This window comes from Aspergillus puulaauensis, chromosome 4, assembly GCF_016861865.1.
Source record: "Aspergillus puulaauensis MK2 DNA, chromosome 4, nearly complete sequence".
NCBI lineage: Eukaryota > Fungi > Ascomycota > Eurotiomycetes > Eurotiales > Aspergillaceae > Aspergillus > Aspergillus puulaauensis.
Window position 1 is genome coordinate 4140752 of NC_054860.1, and position 13103 is coordinate 4153854.

The 13103-nt window shown below is 54.1% G+C and overlaps 7 protein-coding genes across 7 annotated transcripts; 3 read left to right on the forward strand and 4 right to left on the reverse strand.

Moving 5' to 3' along the window:
- Positions 1–77: 77 nt before the first annotated feature.
- APUU_41617A (YybH family protein) lies at positions 78–891 on the reverse strand (the record flags this gene model as incomplete). Its single annotated transcript, XM_041704821.1, has 2 exons — positions 78–490; positions 795–891. The coding sequence occupies 2 exons, from the start codon at positions 889–891 to the stop codon at positions 78–80; spliced, it is 510 nt and encodes a 169-aa protein (XP_041557367.1).
- A 200-nt stretch (positions 892–1091) lies between these two features.
- On the forward strand, positions 1092–2200 carry APUU_41618S (uncharacterized protein; the record flags this gene model as incomplete). Its single annotated transcript, XM_041704822.1, has 2 exons — positions 1092–1250; positions 1316–2200. 2 exons carry the CDS (start codon positions 1092–1094, stop codon positions 2198–2200), a joined length of 1044 nt encoding a protein of 347 aa, XP_041557368.1.
- A 426-nt stretch (positions 2201–2626) lies between these two features.
- Positions 2627–3934, reverse strand: APUU_41619A (uncharacterized protein; the record flags this gene model as incomplete). The annotated part of the gene is made up of 1 exon (XM_041704823.1): positions 2627–3934. One exon carries the CDS (start codon positions 3932–3934, stop codon positions 2627–2629), a length of 1308 nt encoding a protein of 435 aa, XP_041557369.1.
- A 424-nt stretch (positions 3935–4358) lies between these two features.
- Positions 4359–6078, forward strand: APUU_41620S (Zn(II)2Cys6 transcription factor; the record flags this gene model as incomplete). The annotated part of the gene is made up of 2 exons (XM_041704824.1): positions 4359–4444; positions 4536–6078. 2 exons carry the CDS (start codon positions 4359–4361, stop codon positions 6076–6078), a joined length of 1629 nt encoding a protein of 542 aa, XP_041557370.1.
- A 259-nt stretch (positions 6079–6337) lies between these two features.
- APUU_41621A (uncharacterized protein) lies at positions 6338–6940 on the reverse strand (the record flags this gene model as incomplete). The annotated part of the gene is made up of 1 exon (XM_041704825.1): positions 6338–6940. One exon carries the CDS (start codon positions 6938–6940, stop codon positions 6338–6340), a length of 603 nt encoding a protein of 200 aa, XP_041557371.1.
- Positions 6941–8185: 1245 nt separating this feature from the next.
- Positions 8186–9413, reverse strand: APUU_41622A (uncharacterized protein; the record flags this gene model as incomplete). Its single annotated transcript, XM_041704826.1, has 3 exons — positions 8186–8763; positions 8812–8962; positions 9009–9413. The coding sequence occupies 3 exons, from the start codon at positions 9411–9413 to the stop codon at positions 8186–8188; spliced, it is 1134 nt and encodes a 377-aa protein (XP_041557372.1).
- A 2390-nt stretch (positions 9414–11803) lies between these two features.
- APUU_41623S (DUF3759 domain-containing protein) lies at positions 11804–12238 on the forward strand (the record flags this gene model as incomplete). Its single annotated transcript, XM_041704827.1, has 3 exons — positions 11804–11816; positions 11863–12015; positions 12072–12238. The coding sequence occupies 3 exons, from the start codon at positions 11804–11806 to the stop codon at positions 12236–12238; spliced, it is 333 nt and encodes a 110-aa protein (XP_041557373.1).
- Positions 12239–13103: the final 865 nt, after the last annotated feature.

The window sequence follows — 13103 nt, forward strand, 5'->3', positions numbered from 1 at the left end:
CTCCCCTCTAATCTTTAACATGATTATTCTGCCCCAATAACAATCACTAATACTCCCTTCTGATACCGGTAGAACAATCAGCTCCTCCTCACCCCATTCTGCACCAGCGGCTTCATACTCGAAAAGGCATATCTCGCAATCAACCACTTCCCATCTTCCCTCTTCATGATAAACAGCTCCTGGTTCGAGTGCGGCTCCGATCCCCCCGTAGCCAGTATCGTCTTGGTGCCCTCAGCCGTCGTCCTAGCAAACGCCCACTCCGGAGACATGACAACGATTTCCTCGATCTGGAAGGATATGAGGAGGTGGATGGTTGAGAAGATGCGCGTATAGGACTCGCGTAGGGAGTCCTCGCCCGCGCTTGCGGGGAAGTGCGGTGGCATGATGACGCCGTCCTTGGTGTATAGTGCGACTGCGTCTTCCACGTTTCGAGTTTTGAGAGCGGCCCCGTAGGCGTGCAGGACGGATGTTATGGCTTCGGTTTGTGACACTACGGAATTAGCTTGGTTGGATATGGGAGTGGGTGACTTGCTGTTGATTGTTGGGAGTATCAATTCACAGTAATCCTAAGTTTTTCTGCTCAATTACAATTACATGGCGGGTTTAAATATTTGTAAATTTATATGCTTGATGTAGTCCTGTCATAGTCTTCTCGTAGATGGGGGTCGACTAGGTGGGGGACGAGCAGCTAAGAGTGGGAAGCTTGAAATGGAGAATAAAATATATATCTGTATATGATTTTAAAGTGTCCTGATAAGCACTAGCACACATTAAGTCAACAAAAGTTAGCATACAATACCCTCTCGTCCCTGACTGTAGCTGTAAACCGGCTAAAGTCGAGCGATTAACAATGTATATTTTAAGCTGGTCCAGGTACAAATATGGTGCCATACTATTGGCATTTGTGAACCTCGGCCCGATTATCGGAGACTGCGGGGTGATTGATCACTAACAAAGAGAGACACTCACTAGTTAAGTTATTAGGTTGCAATTGGTAAGCTCAGATATCTGCGTTGTCCTAAGATTCAATATAAAAGGTCAAATATAAGATCCGCCGCTTCACGCTCCAGCTACACCAGCAACCGCGCAACATGGCCGACCTCGCAGATCCCAAATTCCGAGGATTCGACATCATCCAGACCCCGTACAAGCACGTAGGCGACCATGCCATCCGCACTGACATCCTGGTGCCCCAGACGCCGTACTCAGGGAAACGGCCCACAATCGTCCGCTTCCACGGCGGGGGACTGGTACGATTCTACGATACCACCTCTAGAATATGTGTAAACAGTATCTTACAGTTTTGACGCTACAGGTCCTAGGAGACTCTTTATTCCCCGGCTTCTGGTCACAATGGCTCTCAGACCTCGCCCTGCACCACAACGCCATCATCATCTCCCCAAACTACCGCCTCCTGCCCCAAGCCACCGGCCTCGACATCTACAACGACATCGAGGACTTCTGGGCCTGGCTCCAATCACCCACCAGTCCCATCCACGGCCTTCTCGCCGCACACTCCGCCCCTACAGAGCTAGACCTCACGCGCATCCTGCTCGCCGGCGAATCCGCCGGCGGCCTCCTAAGCATCAACACGGCCCTCGCTCACGCCCCCGACGTCCGCGCCGCCACTGCCCTCTACCCCTGTGTCGACGTGTCGTCGTCCGACTTTTCGCACCCCCGCCCGGCCTCGCTCCTCCCGTTTGGCCAGCGCACCCCGGTCTCCGTCGTGGACGAGCATCTTGCCTCGATGGACCCCAACAAGCCGGTCTCGTCCACTGACACGCCTAGCTATATCCCGCTCATGCTGGCGGTGATCGAGCACGGGCTTCTAGGTGAGTGGTATACGAGAGGGTTGGAAGAGTCCAGCTCGAAGTCGGGGGCAGAGACGCACAGGTTGCTCTCCCCGATCCAACGCCTCGAGGATCCGGGTGTGCAGATTCCGCGTGGTGGAGTCTACGTCATCCAGGGGCGGCAGGACAGCGTTGTGCCGGCGCATCACTCTGAAGCGTTTGTGGCTAGGGCGCGTGAGGTCGCTGGAGGCGCTGGGGGCGGGAGCACTGACAGCCAGCAGAATGGCAAGGTTGTGTTGGTGTTTCGGGATGGCGAGCATGGGTTTGATGCGGAGGAGCGCTATGAGCAGGGCGGGTGGGTTCAGGAGGCCCTGGCGGCGGCGGTCGAGGCGTGGCTGGAGGTTTATTAGTGTGTTGGGAGTCAGTACGGAGCAATTTGATTAGTGCTGCAATTGGACCAGCGATGGATGATCGTTATAAGTGTGTAATATCACGAACTCCGGCCGGATGTGGGATTCGGATCCGGTCGGGTCCGGGCGTGACTGGTTCTTAGTCTATTCTTTCGGAATTATATATCGTCTGGATCGGTAGATGATATACGGACTGTTGTCTGTCTGGAAACTGTCAGATAGTTTGATGGATATATCCACCAGCTACTATGACGCCAAGGAAAACACCCCCTACTTATGCCTACAACTGCGTCTATACATTATCGAACCTATTATTCCTCCACTATACATGTACTGGTTGCATTTACATACAGACAAAAGACCTGCGAACACTGCTGGTGTCTAGAGAATGATGCCAACAACACCCATCAGCGAGATAAACCAACCCTAACGCGAGGGAACGCATGCGCCATCATTACCAGGAACTCTTGAGCTGCCCCCATTGTCAATAACATCCTCCACCAACTTTGCAAACCGCATCTCGTTCTTCCCAAAATCAAACACCGACACCACGCTCCTGAGAAACGGCACGCCGATCACATTCAGCTGCAGGCCCGGCAGCAGGCGGATGTTATCACTGTTCCCAATGGCCGAGATACACACCGCGTCGTCACCCTCGTCGGTTTGGTAGATGAGGTCTGCACCGTCGTGCGTGAAGACTTGTCCGCCCAGGGTGATGCTGAACGACTCCGGGGCCTTTGCATCGCATGAAACGATGTACGCCTTCGCCTCGTCGTTGTATACCCCCGGCGGCGAGAAGAGACTGTTCAGGGGGTCGGCGATGCGGGCGGGGATGTAGGAGAGCGGGTTGCCCGAGTCGAACAAGGCTTGGAAGGGGGCGGCAGTGGTATCATTTCCTGACGCTGTGTTTGATGTATTCTGTCCGAGAGAGGCAGTGACCGTTGTTGCCCAGTATGACAGCGTGCGCTTGTTCGAGGTGTAGTTGAGCGGGATCTCTTTCATGACCTCGACCGGGGCCACGGCCCAGTTGTCGTCGTGCGCGACGGGGGGCAGTTCGCCTAGCGAGAGGTATCCGCCGAACGAAGGGCCGGAGTCACTGAGCGCGGTGCGAGCCAGGGCGTGTGCAAAGTATGGCTCCTTGATCAGCCCCTGCTCCCACATGTTAGGGAGGACGGGCTTGTATGGCAGCCGGTGGTACCAGTAGGTCGAGTTGTCGGTGGTGTTGTCTGGGTGCGCTGATGTGATGGATGGGTAGCCCAGCCCGATAAGACCAGAGTTGACACCGTCGCCCATGGGAGTGGACTTGTTTGCGATTGCGACGCGCTGCTTGGGGACGGTGACGCCTGCGATGGTGACTTCTTCAAAGGCCATGACGCCGCTAGCGATGCCGGCGCCGTACTCGATGCCGAAGATCTGGTTGGGGATCTGCTGGTACGTGTCGGAGATTGAGTACGTCCTGTTGAGGTCGTACTTGCACTCCGTTGCAGGCAGTTCCATGTTGCTGGTCTTGTTGATACAGGCGAAGTTGGACTCCATTACGTATAGGTCGCTGCTGCCGGAGTCGACTAGCAGCGAGAAGTTCTGGCCGCCGATGGTCGCCTCGACGTCGAATACCGTGCCGTACTCTGTGGCGACCATGGGTGCGGTTGAACCTGCAGTGCGGCGTCTCAGAGGGAGCGTGGTGGCCTGGCTGCCGACGAGCAAGCCGGCGATGAGGAACTGTTTGAAAGACATGATGAGATGAGGTGATGACAAGATGATGGCAATATGATGATGAGTACAAGGTGACTACACCCCTATTTATACCATGGCGCCGCCAGTGCTGACCCTGACGCTGACCGACAGTGAGTACCTATGAGGCTGCTCGTATAGTTGTCTACATGCCAAGCCCTACAGGCAGCCCCCATCGGGCCAGGGTTTTGGGGCAGGCTGGCCAATCAGCAGCCGGGGGGCTCGGCCCACATTCGTTTTGCCTTAATACGGCCTAGTGCGCAGCCGTCGTATCTTCTGCACCCCCAAAGCGGCTAGACCGGCCCACTGGCTTACTAGGCCCACCCGGCCCAATGCGGCGAGGCTGCTGGCCCCCAACTTGGCGACTTCGCGTCTCCAACTCTCCCGCCCACACATTAATATAGTTTCCATATCCACCCCGTGCACCATGTCCGATACCACGAATATACGAGCCATGAAGAAGACCACCAGGAAGAGCATGCCCAAGGTGCGCACGGGCTGCCAGACCTGCAAGTACGCTGTCACTGGCCCACGGTCGCTACCGGGCCGCCGAGCCTCCACCACCATCCGGTCCCTGATCTGATCTGAGCTAATCTTGTCCCAGACAACGCCGCGTCAAGTGCGACGAGGGGAAGCCCAGCTGCAGGAACTGCTCGCGCACTGGCCGCCGCTGCGAGGGCTATCCTGCGGCGCCGCCCGAGCCCCAGAGCGCCGAGCAGGGCCAGCTGCAAAAGGCCGAGCCGCGCCTCCAGATTCGCGTCTACAATCTGCCGTTCAAAGTCCCTGGCAGCCAGGCCGACCGCCAGTTGCTGCATTTCTACTGCTGTGAAGCCGCCGGCGGCCTCTCGAGCTTCTCGGACTCCACGCTTTGGTCGCGCCTCATTCTCCAGCGGTCGCACGACCAGCCCGTCGTTCGCCATGCCCTTGTCACGCTTGCGGCTCTGTACCGCGACTATCTCCAGGGGGGTAACACCATCCAGGCGACTGCCTCTGGGACGGCAATGCAAAGAGTGGCCAAGTGCCACCGCCAGCTTAGGTTGTACCTTCGCTCGCCGGACGCGTCGCCAGAGACGGCCCTGATCTGCAGTGTCCTGTTCTACGCGTTTGAAAGCCTGATGGGGGACTGCACGTCCGCAATGCAGCATCTGAATAATGGCATAACCCTGCTAAAACAATACCAAACCGCCCAGCAGCTCTCTGGATCCAGCCCGGGGTCGAATCCGGGGTCCAGTTCGGGGTCCAACGCGGGTTCTCCGACCTCGCCGCCGCCAACGACCGACGGCGCCGGCGACGACCTCCTGCCCCACCTTACCTCCATATTCGCGAGACTGGACATTCACGCGAGTACATTCGACGACGAGCGAATACCTATCCTGACACTAGTGAGCCCAGAGGAACTGTCAGGCGCTGTCCACGTCGTCCCGACCGAGTTCAGCGGCCTCGACGAGGCAGAGGGCGTCCTAACCAAGCTCCAAAACTGGCTGATGCACCATATCATCGCGCACGTCGCACACAAACACAAGCCCCTAGTCGAGTTTCCCCAAAGCCTCCTCCGGGAACGCTTCCTCCTGTACCAGCAATTCGACCGGTTCTTCTTCGCCCTCAACATGCTTCTCAGCTCGCTCCCCACCGAACTCCCACCGCGCGCCCTGCTCCTGCGCATCCAATCGCGCATGTACCACGCAATCCTCGTCGAAAACATCCCATACGAGCCGCAAAAGGGACCGTTCGGATACGCAGCCCCGGACGTGATGGCGAACGACAGCCTGCGCACCACGCTGGCGGATATCCAGGCGTTCCTCTCGCTCGAAAGATTAGAAGATAGCTCCCAAACCTTCACCCTCTCCTCCCAGCTCATCGCCATCCTCTACTTCCTCTGCCTCAAGACGGCGGACCCGGTTAATCGCGAGGCCGCCTTCGCCCTACTCCAGAACCCTCGCCTCCCTGCAAAGGATGGTCTGTGGGAGACTGGCAAGGCCATCTCAATAATCCGGACCTTGATGGAGCAGACCAAGGCCAATGCCGCACACAAGCAGTCACTGGAACACGCCGGTGGGGACGTATTTGGCGAGGATGTCGGCGGTATCGAGAACGTGTACAGAGAGATCAGCACCGGCCACACCGAGCCCCCGGATCGTGGTTTATGACTATATGGTAGTGAGATTCGGCCTGAGGCCGCGCAGATTCCGCGGGATGTGACCTTCTACTGGGCGTGCCATATGAACGCTACGCCGTGACACAGTGACAAGACAATAGGCTTGCTTTAAGCTAATTACATACATTTGAACTCAAGACTGGCTGACTCGCTCTGGCTGGCCATGGTTGCGCAGTCAGTCCGACAATATCGACAACAGCACCAACTATGAATATGTACCACCACCCAACCAACAAACCAAAGGAAAACAATCAACAATTATAACTCATCCTCAACCCGGCCGCCTCACTCTGCACAAATTCCACCCCAGCCTTCCCCATCTGCCCCGCCGAAACACTCAGCCTGTACGCCATCGTCCCCTCACAAGCAAAGCTATTAACCACCCGCCTCGTCGCCTGCCACGGACTCGACTCAAACTGCACACTGCCAACAAGGCTCTTCGCCGCCGGGCTATTGTCCCACGAGATATCGATCCCGGCAGGCGTGCGACTTAATGGGCCGGCGCCCGTAACGGAGAACACCTCCACGGCTGGTGGTGCCGCCCCCGGCCCGATGCGGTGGACTGGTTCGCCGGCTGGGAAGTAGTAGGAGAGTGTGCACCCCCAGACGCCTTCGGGTATGGTGAATTCGGCGAATACGTCTTGTTTGTTGGAGCCGGTGTTTTCTTGTGAGACGTGGAAGCCGGAGAGATAGGAGGCTGTTGGGAGGGACTCGTCGACTCGCGCGATGGTTGGGTAGACTGTTGTGCAGGATGATGGGGATGGAGATGGCGATAGCGCTGCGGACGAGGCTGGAGCTGCGCCGACGAGAGAGGCGAGGGCTGCGAGGAGCGCAGTGGTTTTGAAGAAGTGCATTTTCTTTCTTTCTTCTTTCTTTATGTTCAGCGATAGCGATGAGAGCGATGTCGTTTTCTTGTCTTAATAGATGAGTATTAGAGCTTGGATAGATTATATTTTGTTTGAGTATCAGGTTGATAGACCGGTTCTGTCGCCGTTTATATAACTTCCTCGTGCGATCTTCCAAGTAGACATGTAGGGCTTGTGAAGTGAGGTAAAGCGACAGGGCCGTGCCCCTTTGCCCTTCGGCTTCCCCTTCGCCTATCCTATCCGTTCTACCCCTGCCTGCATCAAAACCTCACGCTGCACTTCGTGAGACAGCCACCACGATGTGAGACATTTCCGTGAAGAAAGGGGAAGTAAATGACCTCATCCAATGTCCTATCCTCATCCTAGCCCTGCGTTTCTGTGCCCTATCTATCAAACCCTCAAGAAACCGAGACGACATCATGACACCACACCTAAATCTCCCTGGTTTCACTATCCTCCCTTTCTAACTATCATGATGTGACATCTTCACAGATGAACGACGAGGCTGAGCCTCTCAACAGAAGAGAAGTAATCAAACTATCAAACTAAGAGGCCGAAACAGGCTGCGTCAGGCGGTCGGCGGAGATATTACGGTGAAGCTCAATCTCCGCCTTCAACAGCTCTTATTGCTTTGATATTATGTAGAAAGGATTTTGAGAAGCGAGACTGGCTGGGCTGGGTTGGTGGCTGGCTGTGGAGGTTCTAAATTCTAACACAGGGATGAAGGAAGGGGGCGGGATGGGATGGTAAATATAGACCAGGGATGAGACATGGGATGGGATCACGTCAGTTAATGCTTGCTGATTACATCTTTGGGAGAATTCTGCCCATATCTTGATTCATCTTGATTCAGTATTCTGAGTACTCCCGGGGTCGAACGTGGCGAATCACTTAGCGTATTACCCCTACTTAGGGTCATTTAGAGTACCACGACCATGAACCATAGATTAGCAGCTATGCCGAAATCATTGCTGGCCATTCATTGACGGTGTCGTTCGGCAACTGCATTATGCGTTTCTAGTCATGCGCACCATGGGCTACGATTGCTTCTCAGAGAGGTTTTCACCTCGAAAGTGTTAATTTAAATCCTAATGTACACTCTGGTTACAATGAGGCATCTCTCAGGCAATCTGAATAATAAAAAATAGGAAAGCCACCTCAAGACTCGTTCTAGAGGGACAGGTGGTGGAATAGCAACGTGTACACAAGTAAACCCTTTATGATCCACAAGGCCTATTCTCCGTCTGTTTGAATCTGCCCAAGCAGACGCTCAAGGTCCTGAGGATCGTAGTGTGCTGACGCCGGATTCCTGCTGTGCTCCATGAGATACTTTGTAGACTCCCGCACGCTACGCAGAACAGTCCCAAGTACCACGTCAGGAAAGAGGATAATGTGATCATTGTGAATGCCCGCTTCCAGGGTAGGGGGGTACGGACTGTGATCCAGTGCATCCATGCAGTGCATCACAGGAGTGTCTTTTACGAGCTCATAGAAAGCTGGTTTCTCTGTGGGATCGGCCCCCTGCAGCCAAACAACATCTGCCCCTTGAGTAGTAACAGTCTTCAGCCGGCGAGCAGTGCGGTCAAACCCTAGCGACTCCCGCCCTACCGATCGCGCTATGATGACTATGTCTTTACTAAACAGTGTGCGTTCATCGCTAGCCCGGTGGATCAAGGAGTAAAAGTCCAGACCGGACATGACATTTGTCTCCGGGCGTTGTGTGGTGAGTCTGGTTGGCTCGATGTCTGACAAAATAATACCTGCAATGCCCGATCTTATATATGCTCTCGTGGCCAGTTCAACAGTCAACCCTTCGAATGGTTAGCAGTGTACTCTTAGCAATATGTGGCCACATATACCTCCAAAGCTCGGATGCACCTCAGCAATAACAGGAACACCAGACTTATAGGCTATCCCCGCAATCACACGGGCATTTCTGGTCATCTCACCGGGAGCCGGCGTGCCTAGGTCGGACCGGCCAAGGAGAGAGGCCAACGCTCCGGTTTGAGTCTGCAGCTGTTAGTACTGTGCCGCTAGACCCGGTCGTTGCTCTTACTATGTACAAGGCCTTGAATCCCTGTTCGATGGCAATTTTGGCTGTGGGCCCATCATAGACTCCAGGGCAGATGAGTGGTTTGCCCCTCTGTGCGATGAGATGGCGAAGCCGTCCAGACATATCAGCATCAGACGGAGGGGCACCGAAAGGAGGGGCAATTCTGGCAGGAGGAAACGGTGGCGGAGAAGGTAGACGGGGTGGAACGACTGTAGGAGCTGGAGGAAGTGGAACAACAGGAAGGGCTAGAGAAGTCGGAGGAAGTGGAACAGCAGGAAGGGCTGGAGGAGCTGGAGGAGCTGTGGAAGCAGCAGACGTCTCAGCAGCCGTAGAACCCTCAGGAGCGGTAGAAGCTGGAGGATCCGAAGGGAGCGGGCCAGCCGGTGCGATTTTCACGTATCTCGGCATGATTTTCGCGTGCTCGCGATGATATGGCAAGTTGAAGAAGTTCCAGTGGTGCGTGCAGCATTTTCAGACATATAACAGCAGTGCTGTCTATCTGGTGGCATGGTGGAAGGTGCAGCCAGTCTTTCCTAAAGGTCAGCACGACCCAGCACAGCCATGCAGCTGGTAGACAAATACCGAGTAGCTGAGATCGTCAATAGATGCGATATGCAATAACAAGTACAACGTATGACGTGTGATCTTCATGATCTTCATAGTTTGCAGCAGGCGAACACCTGGAACACGGCGTTTCCGGCTATATAAATGGCCAACATCTCTGCTCTGGGGGTTGAACATAGTAACAACCTATCCAGGATGTTGTCTGAACAGGCATAGTCCGCCAATTCTGTTCGTGGATCGAGCAGCTGGCGATGGATAATCCCCCAGCTTATATCCAGGATCAGGCCAAATACCTCATGCTTGACGGTCTGGGATTTGTGATCGTGGCGGCACATCTGGCCTGGGCTGCGAAAGTAACCAATATCGTTCTTAATATGGAGTCCCAAGGGAATTGTCCGGTGTGGGGATACGACAGAGTATCCTTCTACGCTATAGCTGACCAATACTAAGTAGGCCCATTGCCAACTGCTCTATTGAATAGTACACAACTGCAAAGATTCTAGAAAGATGACTGGCATTCCCTCCCCCCAGTACATTCGAACGCGATCGTCTTTCCAGTGCTGCAGCGAATACAAAACTATGTGGATTAGCACCTGATGTAAAGTCGCTGCTTTTGTCAACAATTGCTGGATATGAAACCTGCCCTCGTCGTTACTTATGTGACCATCTACTTGGAAGGTTCAGGCAGAACGACGCTGGGAAGGACATCGAATGAGAGTCTTACGGGGGCGTTGGAGAGGCTGTTGGGAGGGGAGTCGGTGAGGACGCCATTTGAGTATCGCCAGCGTGGAAATTAACAGCGGACAAATGAGACAATCCACTCCTCCATCAGGGTTCGGATACTGAGGGGTGGGCTTCCTCTATAGTCCGGCGAGACGTGACAGTCAGACGGGAGCTTTTCAAGGGGCATGATCTTGAAGAGGGTGCTCCATTAGTGCTGGAGTACCTCATGAGGGAGACTAGAGCACTACAAGGAAGATTGCTCTACGTAATGCACGTTTACTTCGCAGCTCCTGAAACGCCGAGCGCCTTCTGCAGCCGAGACAACTGCCATAGGGCTACGATCTACGCCAGATCACTCCGACACTCTTCGTCAAGGAAGCCTCCGAGTAACGGTGTACGTACGGTTGTGATGATCTTTCATTGCCAGCTGTCCTTGCGAAATCCCGCGACACTCTCGGCCGAAGATTCTCTCCATGATTGGCGCTACCAGGAAGGGCTGGTGCCACAGTTGCTCTAGTGGGGTGTACGAGGGGTCGAGCGCTGAGAGTCGGTAACTCGCTATGAAGAGGGATGGGCTAATTGGACTGGCAGTCATGTTTCTGTGACGCCGTGATCGGAGTGCTCCGTGTACAAACTCATGCTATCCTCGATCGTTATTCAGTCCATTTACTGGGAGTCCGGGACCCCCGGCTGGAGATAGAAGATCCAGACAGGAGCTCTCTACCTGTGGCGGTGGAAGCCATCGTGACGCACCACCGAGGCAGATTGGGCGCGAATTAGCGAATGCAGACGGCTCGATCGGAGCTGAGGGGATGCCTGCTACGATTTGGGGCTGGTGCAGGTGGGGTCGACGAGGGTGAGAGGGGCAGGGCTGAGGAATAGGACGATCCAGGGGAGGATCGTGGCTCCGTAGCGCACGATGTTTGCTGTAGCCGAGCTGGAGCAAAGTCCGTAGAGCTTTGACACTGTTGTTCCGGGACTTTGAATGGACATTCATGTTGGCGTGCAGCAATAGCTTAGGAAATACAGTTGACCTTGCCTCCTAACAAGAGAGCAAGTCCGCGATTTCAGACCATCCACGAAGACGGTGAGACAAATGAGCGGTTACGAGATTGAAAGCAAAAGCTGCTGCCTATTTGCATCTTGTATGGAACGGATGGACACGATTAGGCCGCTAAGACTGGCTAAGCCTGCTGGGCGTCTGCTTAGCATCGCCCACTGCCAATTAGGGCTCCGTCCCCCTGTCCCTCGACCCACGGGGGTGGGCCCCATAAAGCTTCGAATTAATGGACTGTTTATGATGATTATCGTCTCAGCTTCAGCCACGCTGCTATTCCTGGCTTGCGATTGCTCGTCCAGACTTGGGATGTCACAATAATCGCTCTGCTACCCCGCTTGCTGAGGTATAAAGTGCCCCTATGCTGCCCCCTATCTCTCATCTACTCTCCGAACACTCAGCTTTCTCACATCAATCAAACACTTCTCTCTTACATCAATTCACATCAATCACAATGGGTTTCTTCGGTATGTCTGCCATTGAGCCCACTTGATCAACTTCTAACTCTACCAGACGACGACTCTCACCAGGCCCGCGCCCACCAGGAATACCACAACCTCGACCACGCCAACGAGGAGCACAAGTCCAAGTTCAGCCACGAGCTGGTCTCCGGTGCTGCCTCCTGGGAGGCCATGCGTGCCTACGAGCACCACTGTGAGAAGAACGGTACGTCACATACCCTGGAGACACTAGGACAGCAGGCTAATGTGTATCAAAAACAGGCAAGCCCCAGAGCCACGCCCACGCCAAGGAGCTCCTCGCTGGTTTCGCTGGAGCTTTCGTCGATAAGGAGGTCGAGAGCAAGGGCCTTGACTTCATCGACAAGGAGAAGGCTAAGCACCATGCCAAGCAGCAGGTTGAGGAGGCTTCTCGCCGCGAATACTACTAAGCCGTTGATGATTTTATGTAAATAGATGACGTTACTATCTGTCCGACTCAATGCTAGTAAATGAAGTATGATATGACCCTGCGTCGTAGAGGTGTAATATAGGGACCGTGGTAGTATATGTTAAAATTGAAACCATTCTTAACCCAGGGCTATACCTATGCACGTCGTCCAATCTCCACATAAACTAAGATCTTCCCTCTCTTTAATTTCGGGGACGCCTCTCGACTGGACGCATAAGCTCTCTTGTCAGCCACCATAGGTCCCAACTACGGAGAGTCGGGACTAAAGGTGCAGTGCACGGTGTGGCTCTGGGCGCCTTGAGATTTATGCAGGCGGCCGATCTGGGACATTCCCAACCATGAAATCACCCTAAATTTGCAGTGCAGTACCGTAAATGGATTACGTATTGACCGCTTTGTCCCCCCACTCTGCAACGGCTCTGGAGTACTAAAAATGCAGTGTGAGGCTCAAAAAAGCTGGCAGAACGCCAAGGGCCTGTTAAAAGTAAAGGTACAGAACTCCCCACATATTGCATACTCCCCTTTCCCCGCCGGGATTATACAGCTTCAAGATCCATTTCTCTCGCTGGTACTCTGTATAGCCTCTTACTGCTTTCTTCAAATGGTCTGTGGCGTTCAAGGCGCCTTGTTTGCCGCAACCATCAACAGCAGCTCCCGCCGCTGGACTTGACTGATAGCTCACAAACAACAATAGAAAAGTTAAGTAAATCGAAATAAAAGAAAAAGACGTAAGCTAGAAATACAGTGCCTGTCGCGCTTATGTAGTGTTTAAACTCTATACGAGCAGCTGTTCTAGGATATTCCTAACTATAAATCGACCGAAAATGCTGTGCAGTAAATATACT